Source organism: Atractosteus spatula, chromosome 25, assembly GCF_055471065.1.
Source record: "Atractosteus spatula isolate fAtrSpa1 chromosome 25, fAtrSpa1.hap1, whole genome shotgun sequence".
Taxonomy (NCBI): domain Eukaryota; kingdom Metazoa; phylum Chordata; class Actinopteri; order Semionotiformes; family Lepisosteidae; genus Atractosteus; species Atractosteus spatula.
The window spans coordinates 9136013-9153595 of NC_142730.1; the positions used below are offsets into that span (position 1 = coordinate 9136013).

General features: G+C 50.7%; 1 protein-coding gene across 1 annotated transcript; it reads left to right on the top strand.

The window, feature by feature from the left end:
* The first annotated feature begins 384 nt into the window (after positions 1-384).
* On the top strand, positions 385-16174 carry ttc24 (tetratricopeptide repeat domain 24). Its single transcript, XM_088905160.1, has 14 exons — positions 385-525; positions 1359-1651; positions 2612-2908; positions 3898-4099; positions 5132-5338; positions 5855-5983; positions 7352-7473; positions 8354-8473; positions 9043-9125; positions 10027-10169; positions 11483-11654; positions 13707-13786; positions 14210-14258; positions 14647-16174. The coding sequence occupies exons 2-14, from the start codon at positions 1415-1417 to the stop codon at positions 14753-14755; spliced, it is 1950 nt and encodes a 649-aa protein (XP_088761286.1). The 5' UTR covers positions 385-525; positions 1359-1414; the 3' UTR covers positions 14756-16174.
* Positions 16175-17583: the final 1409 nt, after the last annotated feature.

Here is a 17583-nt window from a genome sequence, read left to right on the forward strand (position 1 = left end):
AAAGTTCTGTTAATTTTCCGTGTGCCTCCTGTTTGAATATCCCGCCGTCTGCCGGGATAAGACAGCGCCGCTCCCATTGGTCGGGATCCAGGTGGGCGGTGGCCCACCGCCTCGCCTTTGCATTATGGGAGATGTAGTCTTTTCTTGGGACACCTTCTTGTGGTTAGGCTGGGAGGCAGGATCAGACTTTCGAGAACACACGGCTCGCATTTTCACCGCTTTCGGAAGGGAGTGTTTTCTGTACGAAACCAGGACCCGAGCTGCGAAGCTGCTCCCTTTGGAGCGTATTTTATAATCCAAGGTGGCCGCCCGCCTTGCTCCCGGCCCGGCGGCTCTTGCGGGCTTGTGAGCGAACTGGTTGCTGTGGCAACGGAGGTAAACCGAGCACGCGGAAATCGATACACCCGTGCAACAACACGGAGCCCAGGCTGCGGTCAGAGCGTCACGAAATGATACAAACCGAGCTCGATAAAGACGTCAAAAAACTCTCTACTAATCAACCTGGAAAGAGAAGGGGGGACTTCTGTGAGTACAGTACAATGGGCTGAGTTAAGTAATGCAATTCGTCGCAGGAGAGCGATTCCTAACTAGCCAGAGAAGTGCAGGAAATACAGGTTGTTCTCTTTGGCTACCAGCTCTTGTAGTGTCTTTAAAGACACCTCTGCCTGGCAACTAAACAGGACAGGAGCGGCCGCGAAATTTACATCCCTACATGATAGTTTTAATACTTCTTATTGCAACGCTACGGGGTTCACGTGGGTATGCGCCCTCGCCGCTGCCGCCTCAGGTCGGGGCGCATACCCACCGTCGGGGACTCGAACCCGGGCCTCTGGCGTCACTCAAGAGGGACCCAGCCTGTTGAGCCAAAAGGAGATCTCCCGGTCCCTGCTATTCACAGGGAGGGGCGGTGACGTCACCGCGCTGGTAAGCCGGCTCTCACAAGCAATGGAGGCCGTATGCGTTACAATATTAAAGGCTGGTATAGAGCACTCACCACTATACCGCAGTGTCTCACCACCTGTATCTGAAATGTACATTCACAGCTGAGATTTGCCTTTTCGTTTGTAAGATTCCAGAAAATACACTGATGAGAAAACTCTTATGAGCTATATTTACCTCGCTGCCTTCCTGATATACTCTAGGCTAGAAATACATGGCTAAATATTTGTGCCTTGTATTTGTTCTCCTGTTTTTCTCTATACAGATGAAAAAAAGCAGATGAACCCTGTGTCTCAGGAGGGCTACATCATGTTAAGATGCAGTATACTGTCTCTGTTTGGGTTTTACAAGCACCCTGTCGGTGTTAGTGTCCCTTGTGTCTGCTTGTGTGAAATGTCGCTCTGTGTTTCTGGTGCTAGATGGTGACTCACCGTAACTGGGCCTTGACGTCACGGCGTGGCCTGGCCCCGGTCTAATGGCGTCAGATGAGGTGACAGTGGCCCCCCAGGCCTCATGCTCAGCTGATCATGATCCCAGGGGCCACAGGAAAAAAGGCAGGGCCCAGTCAGAGAGGGGTAGCGGGGGAGCTGAGCTCTCAAAGGCCCGGGCAGAGATCGAGGAGCTGACCGCCGCTGGACACCAGGCCTTGCTCCGGGGCGACAGACCTGAGGCGCTGGCCTGCTTCAAAAAGGCTTTCCTGGCCTCCCTGCAGGTGGGTGGGTTGCAGCAGCCTCACGCAGTTCGACCGCCAGCACCTGGGCATGTTATCCATCTGATAACATCCGTGACAAAACACCAGGCACAAAATAGAGCAGGCACAAACACACTTTCAGGCAACAAACACATCCTCTTCGGGGAACATAGCCTTGTGCATCATGAGGAGCCTGATACAGACATTTGGACCGCAGATATGGAAGTACTTTGGGGGAACCGGGCATAACCGCAGAAGGGCCCTGTGCCTATTTTAATATTGCAGGTTATGATAACAGTACTTTTAAGCCACCAGCAAACACAACAGGCAGACATCAGGAGAACTATATTACAACTATATGGTGCTTTTCTGGACACTCCACTCAAAGCATTGCAGGTAATGAGGATCTTCTCCATCACCACCAGTGTGCAGCCCCACCTGGATGATGCGCCAGTCCGCTCCCCACACACCAGCTGTCAGTGGGGAGGAAACCAGGGTGATGAAGCCAGTTCAGAGATGGGGATTATTAGGAGGCCATGACTGGTAAAGGCCAGGGGGAAATTTGACCAGGACACCAGGGTAACACCCCTAGTCTTTTCAAGAAATGCCCTGGGATTGTTAATGACCACAGAGGGTTAGGACCTTGGTTTTAGGTCTCACCTGAAGGACGGCGCCTTTTTTACAGTACAGTGTCCCCGTCACTATACAGGGGCATTAGGACCCACACAGACCTCAGGGTGAGCGCCCCCTACTGGCCCCACTAACACCTCTTCCAGCAGCAGCCTTAGCTTTCCCAGAAGTCTCCCATCCATGTATTAGCCAGGCTCACACCTGCTGAGCTCCAGGGGGCTGCTAGCTGGGGGCTGCAGGGTGGCAGAGCTCCAGTTCTATATAGTAGCTCCAGCCGCCAGCTCCCCCTGGTCCAGCAGGAATGGAGCTGAGGTGGTCAGCCCAGCTGATGCCGGTCTCTTGTGCCCACAGTGCAAGGACAGCCGCGCGCACAGGGCCTGCGCCTTCAACCTGGGCGCCGCCTACGTGGAAGCCGGCAAGGCGCGGAAGGGGCTGGAGTTCCTGCGGCGCGGCCCGCCCGCCGAGGGGGGGTCCCGGCGGGCCGACCTGCACTTCAACCTGGGGGCGGCCCACGAGGCCCTGGGGGAGGCCGGCCAGGCCGCCGAGCACTACGGTCAGGCCGCGCGGTTGTACCAGGAGCAGGAGGGCGAGGAGCTCAGCGAGGCCGACGCCTGGATGAAGCTCGCCGGCTGCTGCCTGCACAGTGAGGTCAGAGCTTAGACCACACCAGCACCCCACAAGGGGTGCAAGCAAGGAGGGGTTCCTCTCGTTGGGTTGTCCAGGGTGTCCTGTAGTGCATTGATGGACAATGGGAGCTGTTGGGGTTCCCAAAAGTGGAGTTCTCAAATTTTATCTCATAGGTGGGGGGGAAGTTAAGTGATCCCAGCAGCATGATTGGGTAGTTTGCTGTAGCCACCCACAACCTTTTGTGTACAGAAGTACTTCTCCGGTTTTCAGCCCCGAATGTGTAGTTAGTTCATTTTCGTGGCCCAGAGGGGAGCAGGTCTTATTGCCCCATCGCTCCCTGCCTTCACTCTGCCCTTAAAGAAAAGATGAGGAGTTACTGCCACCGCCAGTGAGGTGCCACCTCTGGCTCCCGCCTTAGGTCAGAGGATCAGAGTCCCAGGCCAAGACGCGGGACTGCTGCACGGAACCAGTACCACCTGCTTGTGCCTCTCCTGCTCCGCCACACCAAATAGGCCTCCTGGGCAGCAGGATTTAGAAGCCGCAGGGAAGTTTAATAACAGATGAGATAAGATTTTATTGTCCCCTGAGGGATTTTTTATGGACACCCAGCACTCCTGTACATTTAAATAGAATGCAAACAAAAAAAAAAGCATTGCACATTATTCTATTACAAAAAACAAGAAAAACATTGCACATCACTCTATTGCACATGTACAGTATAACACATAACAGCACGTAACATTTCTGACACATCACTAAACATATCGCACTTGAGTGGGTTGTAGGAGTCGAAACTGTGTTAATCCTGGACATTTGCGTTGACACCTGAACCGCGCCTGAGCGCAGTGAAGATCAGGGGAGGCAGCGTGCCGGTCTCGGAGCGCACAGCCGGCCCAGAACGCGAGAAACCTCACAGAGGCCATTCGGCGCGATCTGTCCGCTTGGGTGCGGCGGGTTCATCGATCCGAGACCCGCCCAGCGTGTCCGTCTGCTCTCTCCCGGCTCCGCAGGACTGGGCAGAGGCGGCTCGGGGTTTCCAGCAAGCGGGCCGGAGCTACAGGGCGGCGGGCCGGCCGGAGTCGGCCGCCGCCGCGCTGCAGGAGGCCGGGAGCTACATGCTGCAGAGCCGGGCCTTCAGCGAGGAGGACGTCCTGACCGCGCTGCGCGGCTGCTGGGAGCTGGGCGAGAGCGTCCAGGACCAGCGGAAACGGGGTGAGCGCCCTTGGGGACGCCCTGGGGAAGAGGGGTTGCGGGTTTCTCAGAGCTCCGCAGGTGTGCCGCGCCAAAACACGGCAGCTCGTTCACCCTTGCACTCTCTTCCAAAGGCCAGCTCTTCCGATGCTGCGGTTCATGAATGGAACCTGTCTTCTGTTATATACGCGTGCCACTTGGAATGGGCAGCTGGCTGGGCTCTCCAATAACGGCTCCCACACTCAGCCGAGGGCGAGAGGGACGCCTGGACCTGCCCACGCGCAGAGACATGCCCGAGCCCAACCCAGCCAGCCGAAGGGAGGGACAATGCGTTTCATAGTGGTGCCACCTCAAGACGAGTCTTCTGAAACAGGCCCTCTGGCTTCTTTATCACCTTGATAATAATAATAATAATAATTCCTTACACTTCTATAGTGCTTTTCTGAACACGCCCCTCAAGGCATTACAGGTCATGGGGATCCCCTCCACCACCACCAGTGTGCAGCCCCACACACCAGCTCTCAGTGGGGAGGAGAGCAGAGTGATGAAGCCAGTTCAGAGATGGGGATTATTAGGAGGCCATGATGGGTAAAGGCCAGGGGGAAATTTTGCCAGGGCACCGGGGTAACACCACTACTCTTTCTGAGAAACACCCCGTTTCTTTTTTTAAACAAGATTATAAACACACTCTTGAATCATACAGCACTGGGTTTGCTTCTCTTTGACATTCGGGTTTTACGTCTGTAATTGGGAGTCATTTTTACATCAAAATGCAAGGTATTCACGGGTAGTTATGGGTGCAGTTGACGCTAATCGGGGATTTGTTTGTCTGGGACTGTCAGCCCGACACTTGTGCCCTAACTCTGGGACAGTCTCTGGGCTTCTGCGGCCTTGCTTTCTGATAGCGGGTGAAATAACGAGCCTGGAGCTATACCCACTGTGTGTTGTGTAGGTGTGCGGCCTACAGGAGCATCTTATCTCCTGGGGATTCCGTAGCGCTAACCTCGGATTTCTTTTCCCGGGAATCTCCCTCGCGGCTGTCCGGCGCTCCAGGGGACCTGTACAACGACGTGGGGCTGGCCTTCTCCCAGCTGAAGCGGTTCCCGGAGGCGGCAGCATGCTTCGAGAGGGCGCTGCCCCTGGCCGGCGCCGAGCCGCGCAGGCGGGCGGTGGTGCTGCAGAACCTGGGCGCCGTCCACAACGCGCTGGGCGAGTACCCGCAGGCGCTGGAGTACCACCGGCAGGCGGCATCTCTGCACGGTGGGCACCCCCCGGCACCCTCCTGCCAGGCTCCCAGCATGCCCGCCTCCTCCTCTGCCCACTTTCAGCAGCGACATCACAGGAAGAACGCTTTAGAAAAGAACACTGCTCTTACGCTAAGACAGGGCCCCCTGCACATCAGATCATGACAGCGGTTCCATACGAGCAGAGAAGATCCCTGGCTTGTTTGCATGATAGTTGCTTGTTGATCTAAGGCCTTTGGGAAACCCAAAATGGTGGAAGATTCTCATAAAGCATGGTGAAGTGTGCAAGTTAGATTTACATGAGAGCATTTCAATAATTCCCATTTGGTGGGGGCAGTGTAACAGCGGGTAAGCCCCCTTTCACCATGACTTGCAGGATGTAATCATAATAATAATTGCTTACACTTCTACAGTCCCTTCCTGGACATTCCCCTCAAAGCGCTTTACAGGTAGTGGGGTAGGCCCCACCTGGATGATGCACCATGATGATGATGATGATGCTCTCTCTCTCTCTCTCATCTCTCTCTGCCAGGCTCGCTGGGCAATCGCAGTGCCCAGGGCCAGTGTTTCAGTAACCTGGCCTTCGCCCTCAGCCAGCTGGGAGAGCACGAAGAGGCTGGGGAGTGCTACCTGCACGCCCTGCAGGCCTTCAAGGACACAGGTGTGTCCGATGGCTCACGACCGGACAGCCAACCAGCAAGTCGTGCCGTTACTGCTCTTGTACATCTTCGAGGGGAACTGAAACGCTATTTTTATAGAAAGAATCAGCATCGACAAGTGCATTTCAAACCACCATAAAAGTACAGCGTACACAGTAATTTGTAAAACCCCCAATTTACATCACAAAATAGACACAAATTTCAGGTATGTGCAGCACCATGTTCTGCAGTTTAGAATGAGGCACCAAAACTTCCGGTGAGGTGAAGTGGCCCTATTGCACTGCAAGCAAGCAGGCTTGTAAATACAGCTCTTTTAATCTGATATGAATATTGCGCCCGATTTGCAGACAAATTCAACTCTGCATGTGGCTCACATCGGAACATTTCTGCGGTGAAGTGTCTGCTGCACAACCTGCACTTTTTCACTCGTACATCACAGTACATTAGTCAGTACAGTGACTAGTGAGCAGGAAGGGCCGCTTCACATCACAATTCGAGGGGGCTTGAATGCGAGTTTGCAAGAGCATGGCGACTCACAGTACTTTCACAATTTTGTGCTTAATTCGAAATTTGTGAATTTATTCTAGAAAGGCAATGAATTTGTTACCGAGAGTTAATAACCCGCCTGAGAAATTGGGACTGCAGGTTACTAACCACTAAGCCATAAACCTAAAATTCATGCTAAACACTCCTTTTCCTTATTATTATTGTAGAAACCAAGAGATTCGAGCCTGAAGTGTCCGTTCGTCAAGCCAAGCTTTATTGTAGGCATACAAGGAGCAACACATTGTATTGCTCAGAGGGGATATGGCTCTACACAGCTTATATATACTTTTCTCTGCACCCTTTGAGGTAGCCTTCTCAACAATCTCCAGGACTCAGAAAGCACCTCAAACATTCCTTTCTTATCGGGGAGTTTAGTACAGGAGATGGGAGTTCAGTACAGGGAGGGAGAAGCATCTGTGCTCAAGCAGGAGTGAAGGTGAGAGTTTAGCATGTGAATTCAGCAGGAGTTCACAGCTCCTACCACTATGTGGGTACAGAAGCATACAGATTCTGCTAGCAGACTCTGTCATTATGAATGGCCCTGGTCATTTTTGTGGTGTATAACATTCTGGGGGTCAGGTTGGAAAGTACAGCGCCAGTTCAGTTCAGCCATAGCAGGGAGTGTTGTTTCCCAGGTGATCTCTTCCTCTCTCTCAAGACACAGGGTTCAGCATTCCCCTCTACGATCAGAGCAGACAAGCTTTATTGTAGGCATACAAGGAACAACACATTTGAGGCTTATCATTGTATTGCTCAGAGGAGATATTGCTCTACACAGCTCTACACAGCAGACAGCCTGACTCCCTCTCTGTTGCTGTCCGCAGGCGACTGCCAGGGTCAGTGGCAGGCCAGTGAGGGGCTGGGAGCTGCCAGGTTTCACCAGGGCGACCCAGAGAAGGCCACTGTCCACTACAAGCAAGCGCTGGCGCTGCTGTCCAGGTGCCAGGCAAGGACTCCTCTCGTTCAGCCAGCACTGATGAGCCCAGTCCCACCATTATTCACTCCTGTCTTCCTCCACCACTGCCAGACAAGGGGCTGGGCAGGGCTCGGGCACAGACCTGTCTCACGGGCCTGAAGGAGCTCCTCCTCCTCCTCCTGGGTGTTCGTCCTGCTCCAGCCGGACCTGCGACACTCTTCTCTTCCTGCTGTGCGTCCAGCCCGCTCTGACAGCAACACCACTCTCTGTCCGTCCTCCAGCTCCTGATCCCGGAGCCACTCCAGCCACCCGCTGGCACTTCTGACGTTTCTCTACCCTTGCCGGGTGCAGGCGATACAAGATGTCATTAGCTCAGCGTGTCTGTCTGGGGAGAGATAGGGGGGTCAGAAGCGCCGGTAGAGACAGCCTTGGTCCTGGAGAGCTCGAGTCCAGCAGGTCTTAAAGGCAGCACTGAGATCATCAGCTCTGGTCAAACAAGAGGCCTTCAATGAAGTCATTTTATCATCAGATCACCTGGAATAAAAATCAGAATATTCTTAAGCCCTCCAGGACCTGTGTTCTGAACCAATACTTGGTTAATCGACCAAGTGTTCATAATCTTTAAAAATCAAGTGTTTTGGGGTTACCTACTATAAGAATAACTGTACTGGGGCTCTCTGGGATTAAGGATGAGATCCCTCCCAAATGGTTATTTCATGTTTACAATCCCAAAGAAATCCATGCCTGAAAAGAATGTATTACATACCCGTGTGTGAAGTTATTTTCTGCAGAATTTAAGCGCAGATCTCTGCCAACAGCTCTTACTTTTTGTTTTGGTGCTGCTGTAAGAGTGACAGCGCCCCCTGGTGCAGTCCGCTGGTACTGACGCGGAACCCGGTGTGTTTCGCAGGACTGGCCGCCCGCCGCGCAGGAGCGCATCGTGAACAAGCTGGCCGACGCCATCCAGTACAAGCTGTCGCTGCGGAGCCGCTTCTCGCACGGCGGGGGGATTGTCCCCACCGGGCCCCCCGTGAGTCCTGCCCGATCGTTTCCCAAACACGAGCCGGCAGGCAATGGCAACGCGCTTCTGCTCTCCAGCCAAATTCCCCGAAGAGCCTAGGCAGGGAATTTCTCATCTGATTTCAGGAGAAAGGCACCCTCGCCCAGTAGCCAACTCCAGCGGCTCCTTGGGGGTAACAAGCTGTTGGCGTTCAGCTGAATAGCGCTGTGTGGGGTGACTACGAGGTCACACACCGCCCATCTCCAACGTCTGGAGAGCTGCCCTTTGACCAGGATCCCAGCAGGCAAGAGGAGGCCGTGAAGAGTGTGAAGCTGGAGAGGGCCACACGCTTGCCTGGCACACTGTAGGGGGCCACACGCATACGATTATCCGTAGCTTTTACAGCAGGCGGGCCGAGGGACATGGCAGTGGAGCTGGGCTCGCCCCCTCCCCTGTCTTTAGGCTGGTCTGGTGTCCTGCGCTCCAGGACAGGCTCACGGGGGGGTTGGTGCTCGATTCCCGAGCTTCAAATGGGCTGAAGACGCCCCTGTTCGCACCCCGAGACTCTTGGGTGACCCCCCTGTCTCTTGCCTTTGCAGCAGCTCGTCCGGGGAGGCAAGCCGATGTCTCGGACAGGCCTGAACACCTATGACGGGCTAATCCTGAGAAAGCCAGCTCTGCGGTAAGGGCTGAGTAACTACTCCAGCTTTACTCCAGCTTTACTTTAGCTTTACTCCTGCTTTACATAGCTTTACCTAGCTTTACCTAGCTTTACTCCAGACTAATCTTAGACTCTCAACAAGACTGGGCTGGGTCACAACTAGAACTGGAGAGACACCACCGAGGACAACCAAGATACTGCTGTAAGTGGTGGTGGGGACCAGTAGGTGGCGCTGTTCCTCCGGGACCAGATTGGCCAATCTATCTAAAGCCCCAGCATAGCGATGGGGAACACTGTGCTGTAGGAGGGGGGGACCCTGCAGTCTCCTGACTGCTTGGTCATTAAAGATCCCCAAGACACCGTTTATAAGAGGGGTGTTCACCCCAAGTTCCTCCAAGGGTCCCCTCCTTTGTGTGAAGCATTTTTATATGTACAGTACAGGCTAGGAATGACAGATTATAAATAATCTATTTCCTTTCTAATTTGGAAACGTTTCCGTCACGTTTGTACTCTCGTCTTCAGTTTCTGTTCTGGTTATTTACCATGCTGGTGATGAGCCACAATCCAAAATTCGGAACTTAATTGCCTAGCCTTTAAAATAAAGAATTAATAACAATGGGGAATGAGATACAAGATTTTTTGCCAGCATCCTGCAAAGTTTTCTGCACTCCGCAAAGTTATAAAAAGACTGTTAGGAAGTGTGAGGAGGAAGCAGGTGCAGCACTGTTGATGTGTCCTGACATGACACCTCCCTTTCACCTTTTCAGAAGCAATTTACCATGGCCGTAGCTTGGCTAGCCTGACGTCCTGTCAGGTAGTAAACTAAGGCAGTTCCCTGAAGGCCTTGATAAAGGTGAAAACGTGCATCACGCAGAACTAAGCTGTTCGGAACTCCGTTTTACTATCCCATCCTCCCCTGCAGGATGGCTCATGTCAAGGGCCCTCAGCCCTTCCCCCTGGATCACCACCAGGCAGGAGCAGGCCATGACATCCAGGAGCTGGAGTCCAGCCTCAAGCCCAGAGAGGAGCCTCCGGAGCAGCTCGGTGCAGCTGGCCTACACCCTGGTAAGGACGGCCCTCCCATCCGGTGTGAAGGTCTCTCGAGCGATGTGTCAGAAAACCGTCCCTGCTAACACCACGTCTCTGTTGGCATTAAGGTTCTGCGCTGCTCGATTGAGCTCGTTCTGCTGTGCAGTTTGTCATAACATCCTGAGCAACGTCAGAAACCAGAATGTGCTCTCTGGAGACATCTGATGGTTTTCATTTCATAATAATTCAACAGGGGTGATGCAGACAGGCCAGGACCTTCTCAGGGCGGAACATATCAGATTACAGTAGCCAGAGAAAGGCGAGTTTACAAAAGTTATATGTTATAAAAGTTATATTAAAAAATAGTCATTCATTACACTTATATAGCGCTTTTCTGGACACTCAAATCAAAGCACTTTACAGGTCATGGGGATCCCCTCCATCACCACCCCCAGTGTGCAGCCCCACCTGGATGATGCGCCAGTCAACTCCCCACACACCAGCTCTCAGTGGGGAGAACAGAGTGATGAAGCCAGTTCAGAGACAGGGATTATTAGGAGTTCATGATTGGTAAAGGCCAGGACACCAGGGTAACACCCCTACTCTTTTCGATAAATGCCCCATCACTATACTGGGGCATTAGGACGCACACAGACTGCAGGATGAGCGCCCCTTACTGGCCCCACTAACACCTCTTCCAGCAGCAACCTGAGCTTTCCCAGAAGGTCTCCCATCCAGGTACTGACCAGACTCACACCTGCTGAGCTCCAGCTGCGGGCTGCCAGCTGTGAGCTGCAGGGTGATATGGCTGCTGGGAAGTGTTTTTTAAACGAATGGTTCTTTTCCAATGTATGTACAAAGGACAGGTCACTCTCAGCCTCTATAGCCCCAGACTTCCTTCTGTCATCCCTAGAGCCCCACAGATGCCATTCATGTATTATTACAAGCTGAGCAAAAATGTTAAGAAGAGAAGGTCCAGCTTGTTTTTTCCATGAACTGCATGAGCATCCGATCTGCTACAGTACATGAACCCTGCAGTGGCTCTGGGGCTCAGGATCTGCGCCTGTGGCTGGAAGGTTGCCGGTTTGTATCCCACGGCCGGCAGAGGAATACTACTTCGCTGGGCCCCTGAGCAAGGCCCTTCACCCCAGCTGCTCTAGGGGCGCCGTATAAATGGCTGACCCTGCGCTCTGACCCCCAGCTTCTCTCCCTGTCTGTGTGTCTCATGGAGAGCAAGCTGGGGTATGCGAAAAGAAATTCCTAATACAGGAAGTTGTATAGGGCTAATAAAGTGATCTTAATAATCTTAATATTAAAAGCCAAAGTGCTGGTTTGCTCCTGGATTTGAGGTCCCACAGCCCCTGTGCCTGACCCTGCCCCGGAGCTGAATGGAGAGGAGAGGCTGGGGCGAGAGGAGGCGGAGAGCGACACTCTGACCGTCGTCACGGAGTCCGAAACCGAGCTGAGTGACCAGCCCGCAGGCGAACCCAGTTACCAGACGGTGGCCACCGAGACCAACAGGCACGTTCGTTTCCCTGCACACACCCCTCGCCCTCACACACCGAGCCCCCCCCACTCTCGGCTACAGCTCTCAGATCAGTCCCACTGAAGGCAGAGAATCACGACAGTCCAGGTCAAAATGAACATTCCTGCACATTAGAAGGGGCTGATAAAATGACTTCAGCCCGCGCAACAGACTAAAAGCCACTAGGGACAACAACATCCAAGAATGGAGCGCTTTGTGAGTGTTTGGAGTACTTGGTCATTACAGTGTCTAAACCCGCTTGGGTGATGAGCAGCTCCTGGCCCATTCAGACTGAGGTGGAGATGGGACAGAGCAGGCATGCTTGAGACGAATGCGAAGGGAGGGGTTTGCGTGCCATATACTGTCTAGAGCTAATTTCATAATGATGGCGATGGAGCGAGGCTGTGTGTGATTGACACACTGATTGTCACTGTTATCCCACCCGAACCTCCATCCCCCATTAATAAAGCTCATGTATAAGTACAAAAGTTCTGGCCATTGAGCGCTTGGAACAATCTGTATTGTTAGTTAATTACTTAAGTAACATCACAGACAGAAAAAACTGCATTGACATAGTACACAGTGCTGCAGTCAAGGTGGGACTAGCAGTACACAAACAGGAGAAGTCTCTCAGCGTAGGAAACCCTCGCTTCTGTAGCTTCACATGTGCAGCCGCAAGTGCTGTACAGACGTTTTGGCCAAAAGAAGCTAAGTGTTCTAATCAGCAGGACGTCTTTGATTACATACTCACCCAGTGAGTTTTAAGACCTGGCTCTCCTGCAGGATCGCGCTCCTCCAACACACCCTAAGGAGCCACTAATTGATAGACACTCAGGAGAGGTGGCCCTAACTGCAGGAGGGGCACCTCTCCCACTGGCATCACTGCAAACGCCTGCAGACACGGGGCGCCCAGGGGTGCTGTCTCCTGGAATGCCAAGAGAACCCGGGGCCTCTGCCAGCTGTGTGCTGCTGCAGGAGGGGACCCCAGAGGGCATGCAGCTCGACCCCGGGCCCCACACTGCAACGTGGGCAGTTCAATCCTCCAATCCCTGGATCTGGCAGCCTCCAGCAACTATAGTTTAAACTCTTTCTGAGCTGCGACAGTGGCACTCGCTCGGAGATGAAAACGCTGTTCTGGAAATGTGGTTAACCCTTCGTCTTACCGCATGGTTTGACTGGAACTAAAACAACACAAGTCACACGGAACTTAAGCTGCCATTATTGGGATTTTCAGGGCAACATGATAATTTAACCCATCCCACTAATTTTTTCCCTAAACTAGAGGAGGATTAGATAGGGTGATATTTTCTAATTATATGAGCCCTGTCACTGCAGACCTGTGGATTCTGCATCTGCAGGGGGAGACACAGAAAATGGCTTTCAAGTTCATCAAGCGCTGAAAGAGCACTAATGAACTGGAAATCCATCTTCACTGCATGAATAAAGGAGAAAGCCAATTAAGTATTCTAATGAGGACCTTGAAGGGCAGTGGCTGTGTTTCATCTGTACAGCTTTTCTCAGAACCTGCATGTCGTATTCCCATCAAAGGCTGTGTACCAACGACACTGCCCAGGGCCCTTCCCTGAACCCTGTCCAGTGTGGACGTGTTGGCTCACAGCTAGCACTTGACTGTTGTCAAGGGAACTGACTGGAATATTGTCACAGAATCCGGACCGAAGAAGCGCAGGTGCTCGGAGCGCCTGATTGCTTTTTGCTTAACTGGGTTCTTGCGCATATAGAGGAATGGGGCTGAATCAAGAAGCCTGCCATAGATAACAATAGCAGCAGGTCAGGAGTTCGGAGCTCTAATCGACATTTCACACTTCTATCCTGCCTGTAATCTGGAATTACTTTAGAAATGTGAGAGTCTGAATACTGAAAGACAGGACTTGTCATGAGTTTTCTCTACTGTCCAGTGAAGGAAATCCACTAGTTCTGATTCTTTGTTACCGACACATACACCTTGCTGTGACAATGCTGCTTTATGTAAATGCAGGTTCATGTACCCCTACATATGATCAGTTGCCTTTTCCCTTACTCTGTTACAGGAACCTGAACAACACCTACCTGCAGCCAGACCATCGGTACCAGAACCAGCTGAAAGACACCCTGGGCCCCCCGCAGTGCAGTGAGTGTGGTTACTGCAGTAACTGTAGAGGCTGGACTACAACAAAACAACATCCCAGCATCAATCACAAATCCAGGCTTCAAAAGACATTCAAAGCTGCAATCACAGAGGCTTTAAAAATCATGGACTGCAGGTGGATCAGCCAGTATTGGCGTTCGTTGATCCAGGGGTTACTGGTTCAAGCCTGGGTCACGTCATCCTCTATCACTGACTGGGATGCTCCAGGCAGGAGTGTTCCGTCATTTCTGTGATCTGCAAACGTCTGCAAGTTGTATTAGGAGGCACAATTAATTCACACAATCCACACAACTCTGCAAAGCAACTGCATTTTAAAGGAAATCATTGATATTATAGTAGTACAATGAACACTGTGACTCCTTATCAGAAGACAGGCAGTTTCACTAAACCTGTTCTCCCCTACAGGTGAACACTTGTACGAGACCTTGAAGCTGAAAACTGCAGAGGTGAATGGGTAAGAATGTCACCATGTTTGAGATAATGGAACTTAGACATGTCCCAAAAGCCACACTAAACGCTAGGCCCTTAGTCCAGAAGGAGGAGGGTCTAAACTGGGTAGCAATTATTAAAAGATAGCTTTTTAATTTACATTTGGGGCAAATGAGCAAAGTCATTTTTATTTACCTGTCACTTTCAACAACAGCTTAACTTCCAGCTGACTCTCCAACATTGAAATCCTCTTCAGAAAGAATAAGACATTTCAACAGTTTATCCCCCCGCCCCCCAGGGGGTGCTGTTGCTCAGCTCCTTGCACGGTTAGAAGAAGAATGTGGATGTCTCACTGATGGCTGCTTGCAGGACCGGTGAGAAGGACGGACACCTCTGTGCTGTGTGTGTTTCAGGGAGGGCCCCCTGGCTCGGAGCTCAGACGCGTCGCTGGGAGACGAGGGATACAGCCAGGAAGTGCCTGCTCACAGGAAGTCCCGTTCCAGGGTGTGTGCCGTCATGTGACGCCCCTCCCAAAAAAAAGAACCACAAGCCCCCCTCCACCCTCACTGGATTGTTTCCTTTTTACCACTCTGCTGCTTTCCCATCTCTGAAGGGTTTTGACAAGGATCTGTACCGCTGTAAGATTTGTGAGGCTTAAAACACTGAGTCACGGGCAGTGATTATATCACACACAGGAGACAGGCTGTATAGTTATAATAACGGTTTGTGTGTCGCGTGACTGGCCACAACTGAAATTCCTTCAAGACAGAGCCCAGAGATCGCAGAGCCTCCCTGGGGGAAAGGGTGTGATTCAGGCTAGGCTCCTGCAGACTGCAGCGAGAGACGCACCGCTCCTCCAGTCAGTGCTGACTGTCCCATCAGGCACAGCGCAGCTCCTCGTGTGACAGGGGTGAGTCCAGGAGCACGAGCCAGAGCAGCACATCTAAGTGTGTCCTTCTCCACCAGATGGTTCAAATGATAAAGGTCACAGGTCAGGTGAATTAGATCCAGCCTCTAGGTGTCGATCACTGACGTAGATCCAGACTCTAGGTACTGACCACTGATGTAGATCCAGACTCTATGTATTGATCACTGACATAGATCCAGACTCTAGGTATTGACCAGTGATTTAGATCCAGACTCTAGGTACTGACCACTGATGTAGATCCAGACTCTATGGATCGACCACTGATGTAGATCCAGACTCTAGGTACTGACCACTGATGTAGATGCAGACTTTAGGTACTGACCACTGATGTAGATCCAGACTCTATGTATCGACCACTGATGTAGATCCAGACTCTAGGTACTGACCACTGATGTAGATCCAGACTCTATGTATCAACCACTGATGTAGATCCAGACTCTAGGTCCTGACCACTGATGTAGATGCAGACTCTAGGTCTGAGTCTGAGCTTTGCTAATAGTTGCCTGTGACTGGGATACTCCGGACAGAGCTGCAGAAATGACGGTGTTGGTGGTTTTGCTCGAGCTCGGTGTGACCTGGATTATGAACAGTTTGCCATGAAGGTTTGGCTTGTCTGGTCATCTGAGAGCTTCCAGTGATCTCATTCAGAGAAGCAGGGCTCCACCATCAGACCCTTGTTGTGCCGTAGAGTTTGTAGTGTGCTTCAGATCTGTGGCAGTGAGCTGAGCGGATGTTACCAGCAATTGATTATTCAAACTTAAAAAGGAAAGTCAAGTTCCTATACAATTAAATCTACAGTTGGGATTTCATTTCTCATTGCAATGCCTATGCTGTCTGTCCCTGGAATTTCTGCACTTCCATGACCAAAACGAGGAGCAAACTGTACTCCGGATTGGGATATTTGAAGTCAACTCAGATCCAGAATTGATAATAATCAATGGCAATTATAAACTTTTGCATTCCTTAATTGCTTAATATTAATGAGGCAGCAATAAAAAAATAATTCAATTTGTGTGTTTTGTCACGTATGAGTTTTTTTACATTTGTTATATAATACAGGGGTTGTAAACTTTGATCCTGTGGAGCCTCATTTCAGCACATTTTGTAGGTAGCTTTTAAATCCTAAATCCCATCTATTTAGAAATTGAATTCTCATCAATAAAATTGATGGCAACATCCATTAAGTAGTTTAGCAATCATTTAGATAAAAAACAAGATCCTTCAGCTTTCACGGGTCAGTGTTCCTTCACTCAAACATTCCTTGCAGAATTGATCATTTGTTTAGACAAGTGTTCCTGATCGTTAAACAAATGATCTATAATAACTCCACTGGGGCTCTCCAGGGCCTGGGCTGCACACCCCTGATCTACCATATGCAACATTATCAAAGCAGTAACTGTGTTACAAGCATACTGCTCCATTAACGTGGAAAGCAGAACCAGTTCTGAAAAAGTAACTGATCACATGTACTCAATAAGCAGGGACATACTGACGGACACTTTCTGGAAACGAGTACCTGCTCTACGAAGCTGGTCTCCCTCTCTCGTTGTCACTGCCACTGGGTGTGGATTTAGCGTGACTTGTAGTGCTGGGATTGTTCAATTGTTCAGTTTACCCCTTAATCATACTGTTAAGCATCTTATGGACAGCCGTGACATGCCAATAATATTTGATATGCAGAAGCTTTTGAGTAAAAAATGTTTGATATCAGCACTTAGTTTTTTCTGATCGATGTTATGGTAACCCCCCATCGACAAAATGCTGTAACCTCTTTTCTCCAAATGATATGGCTTCATGTTAAAATACAATTGTTTTTCTAAGAAATATACACTACCGTGCAAAAGTATTGGACACTTTTCATCATTCTACTCTTTCTGCTAACTGTTTCTGTATTTCTTTACACGGTAGCAGCTCCATGGCCTCTGTTAACATTCAGTCTTCTTCTCTTACAGTAAGTGAACAGTCAATCCTGATACAATCAATATGCTGTAGAACAACAAGACGCCTTTCAGCTCTATGGATATATACGTGTATAAAGGAACGAGAAATTAATGACAAAGAACACTTTGCCAATTATATTTGTTTCAGAACTGTGACGAATTAACTACCACAACATTTCATATTGGCTGCTGTGGTATAGTGTTTTCCTGAGTGTGCATGATTCTGAAGACTCGGATCTATGTCAATTGAAGATTGCTAAATTACAAACTTGTTTTCTTCTCACCTAGACTAAGCTGTAGTGGTAACAACTGAAAACGCTAGGGAAGGCTTTGAGTCAGCTGGTGGTGTTCATTTCAAAAATACATTGCAACCGGATAGTGTGTAAAATATCAAAGTTCTTTGCACAGACACTATTGTAAAGGTTAATATTAAAAATGAAACCCGTACACAGTAACTTGTAACTGTAGTGAATAATGTTTTA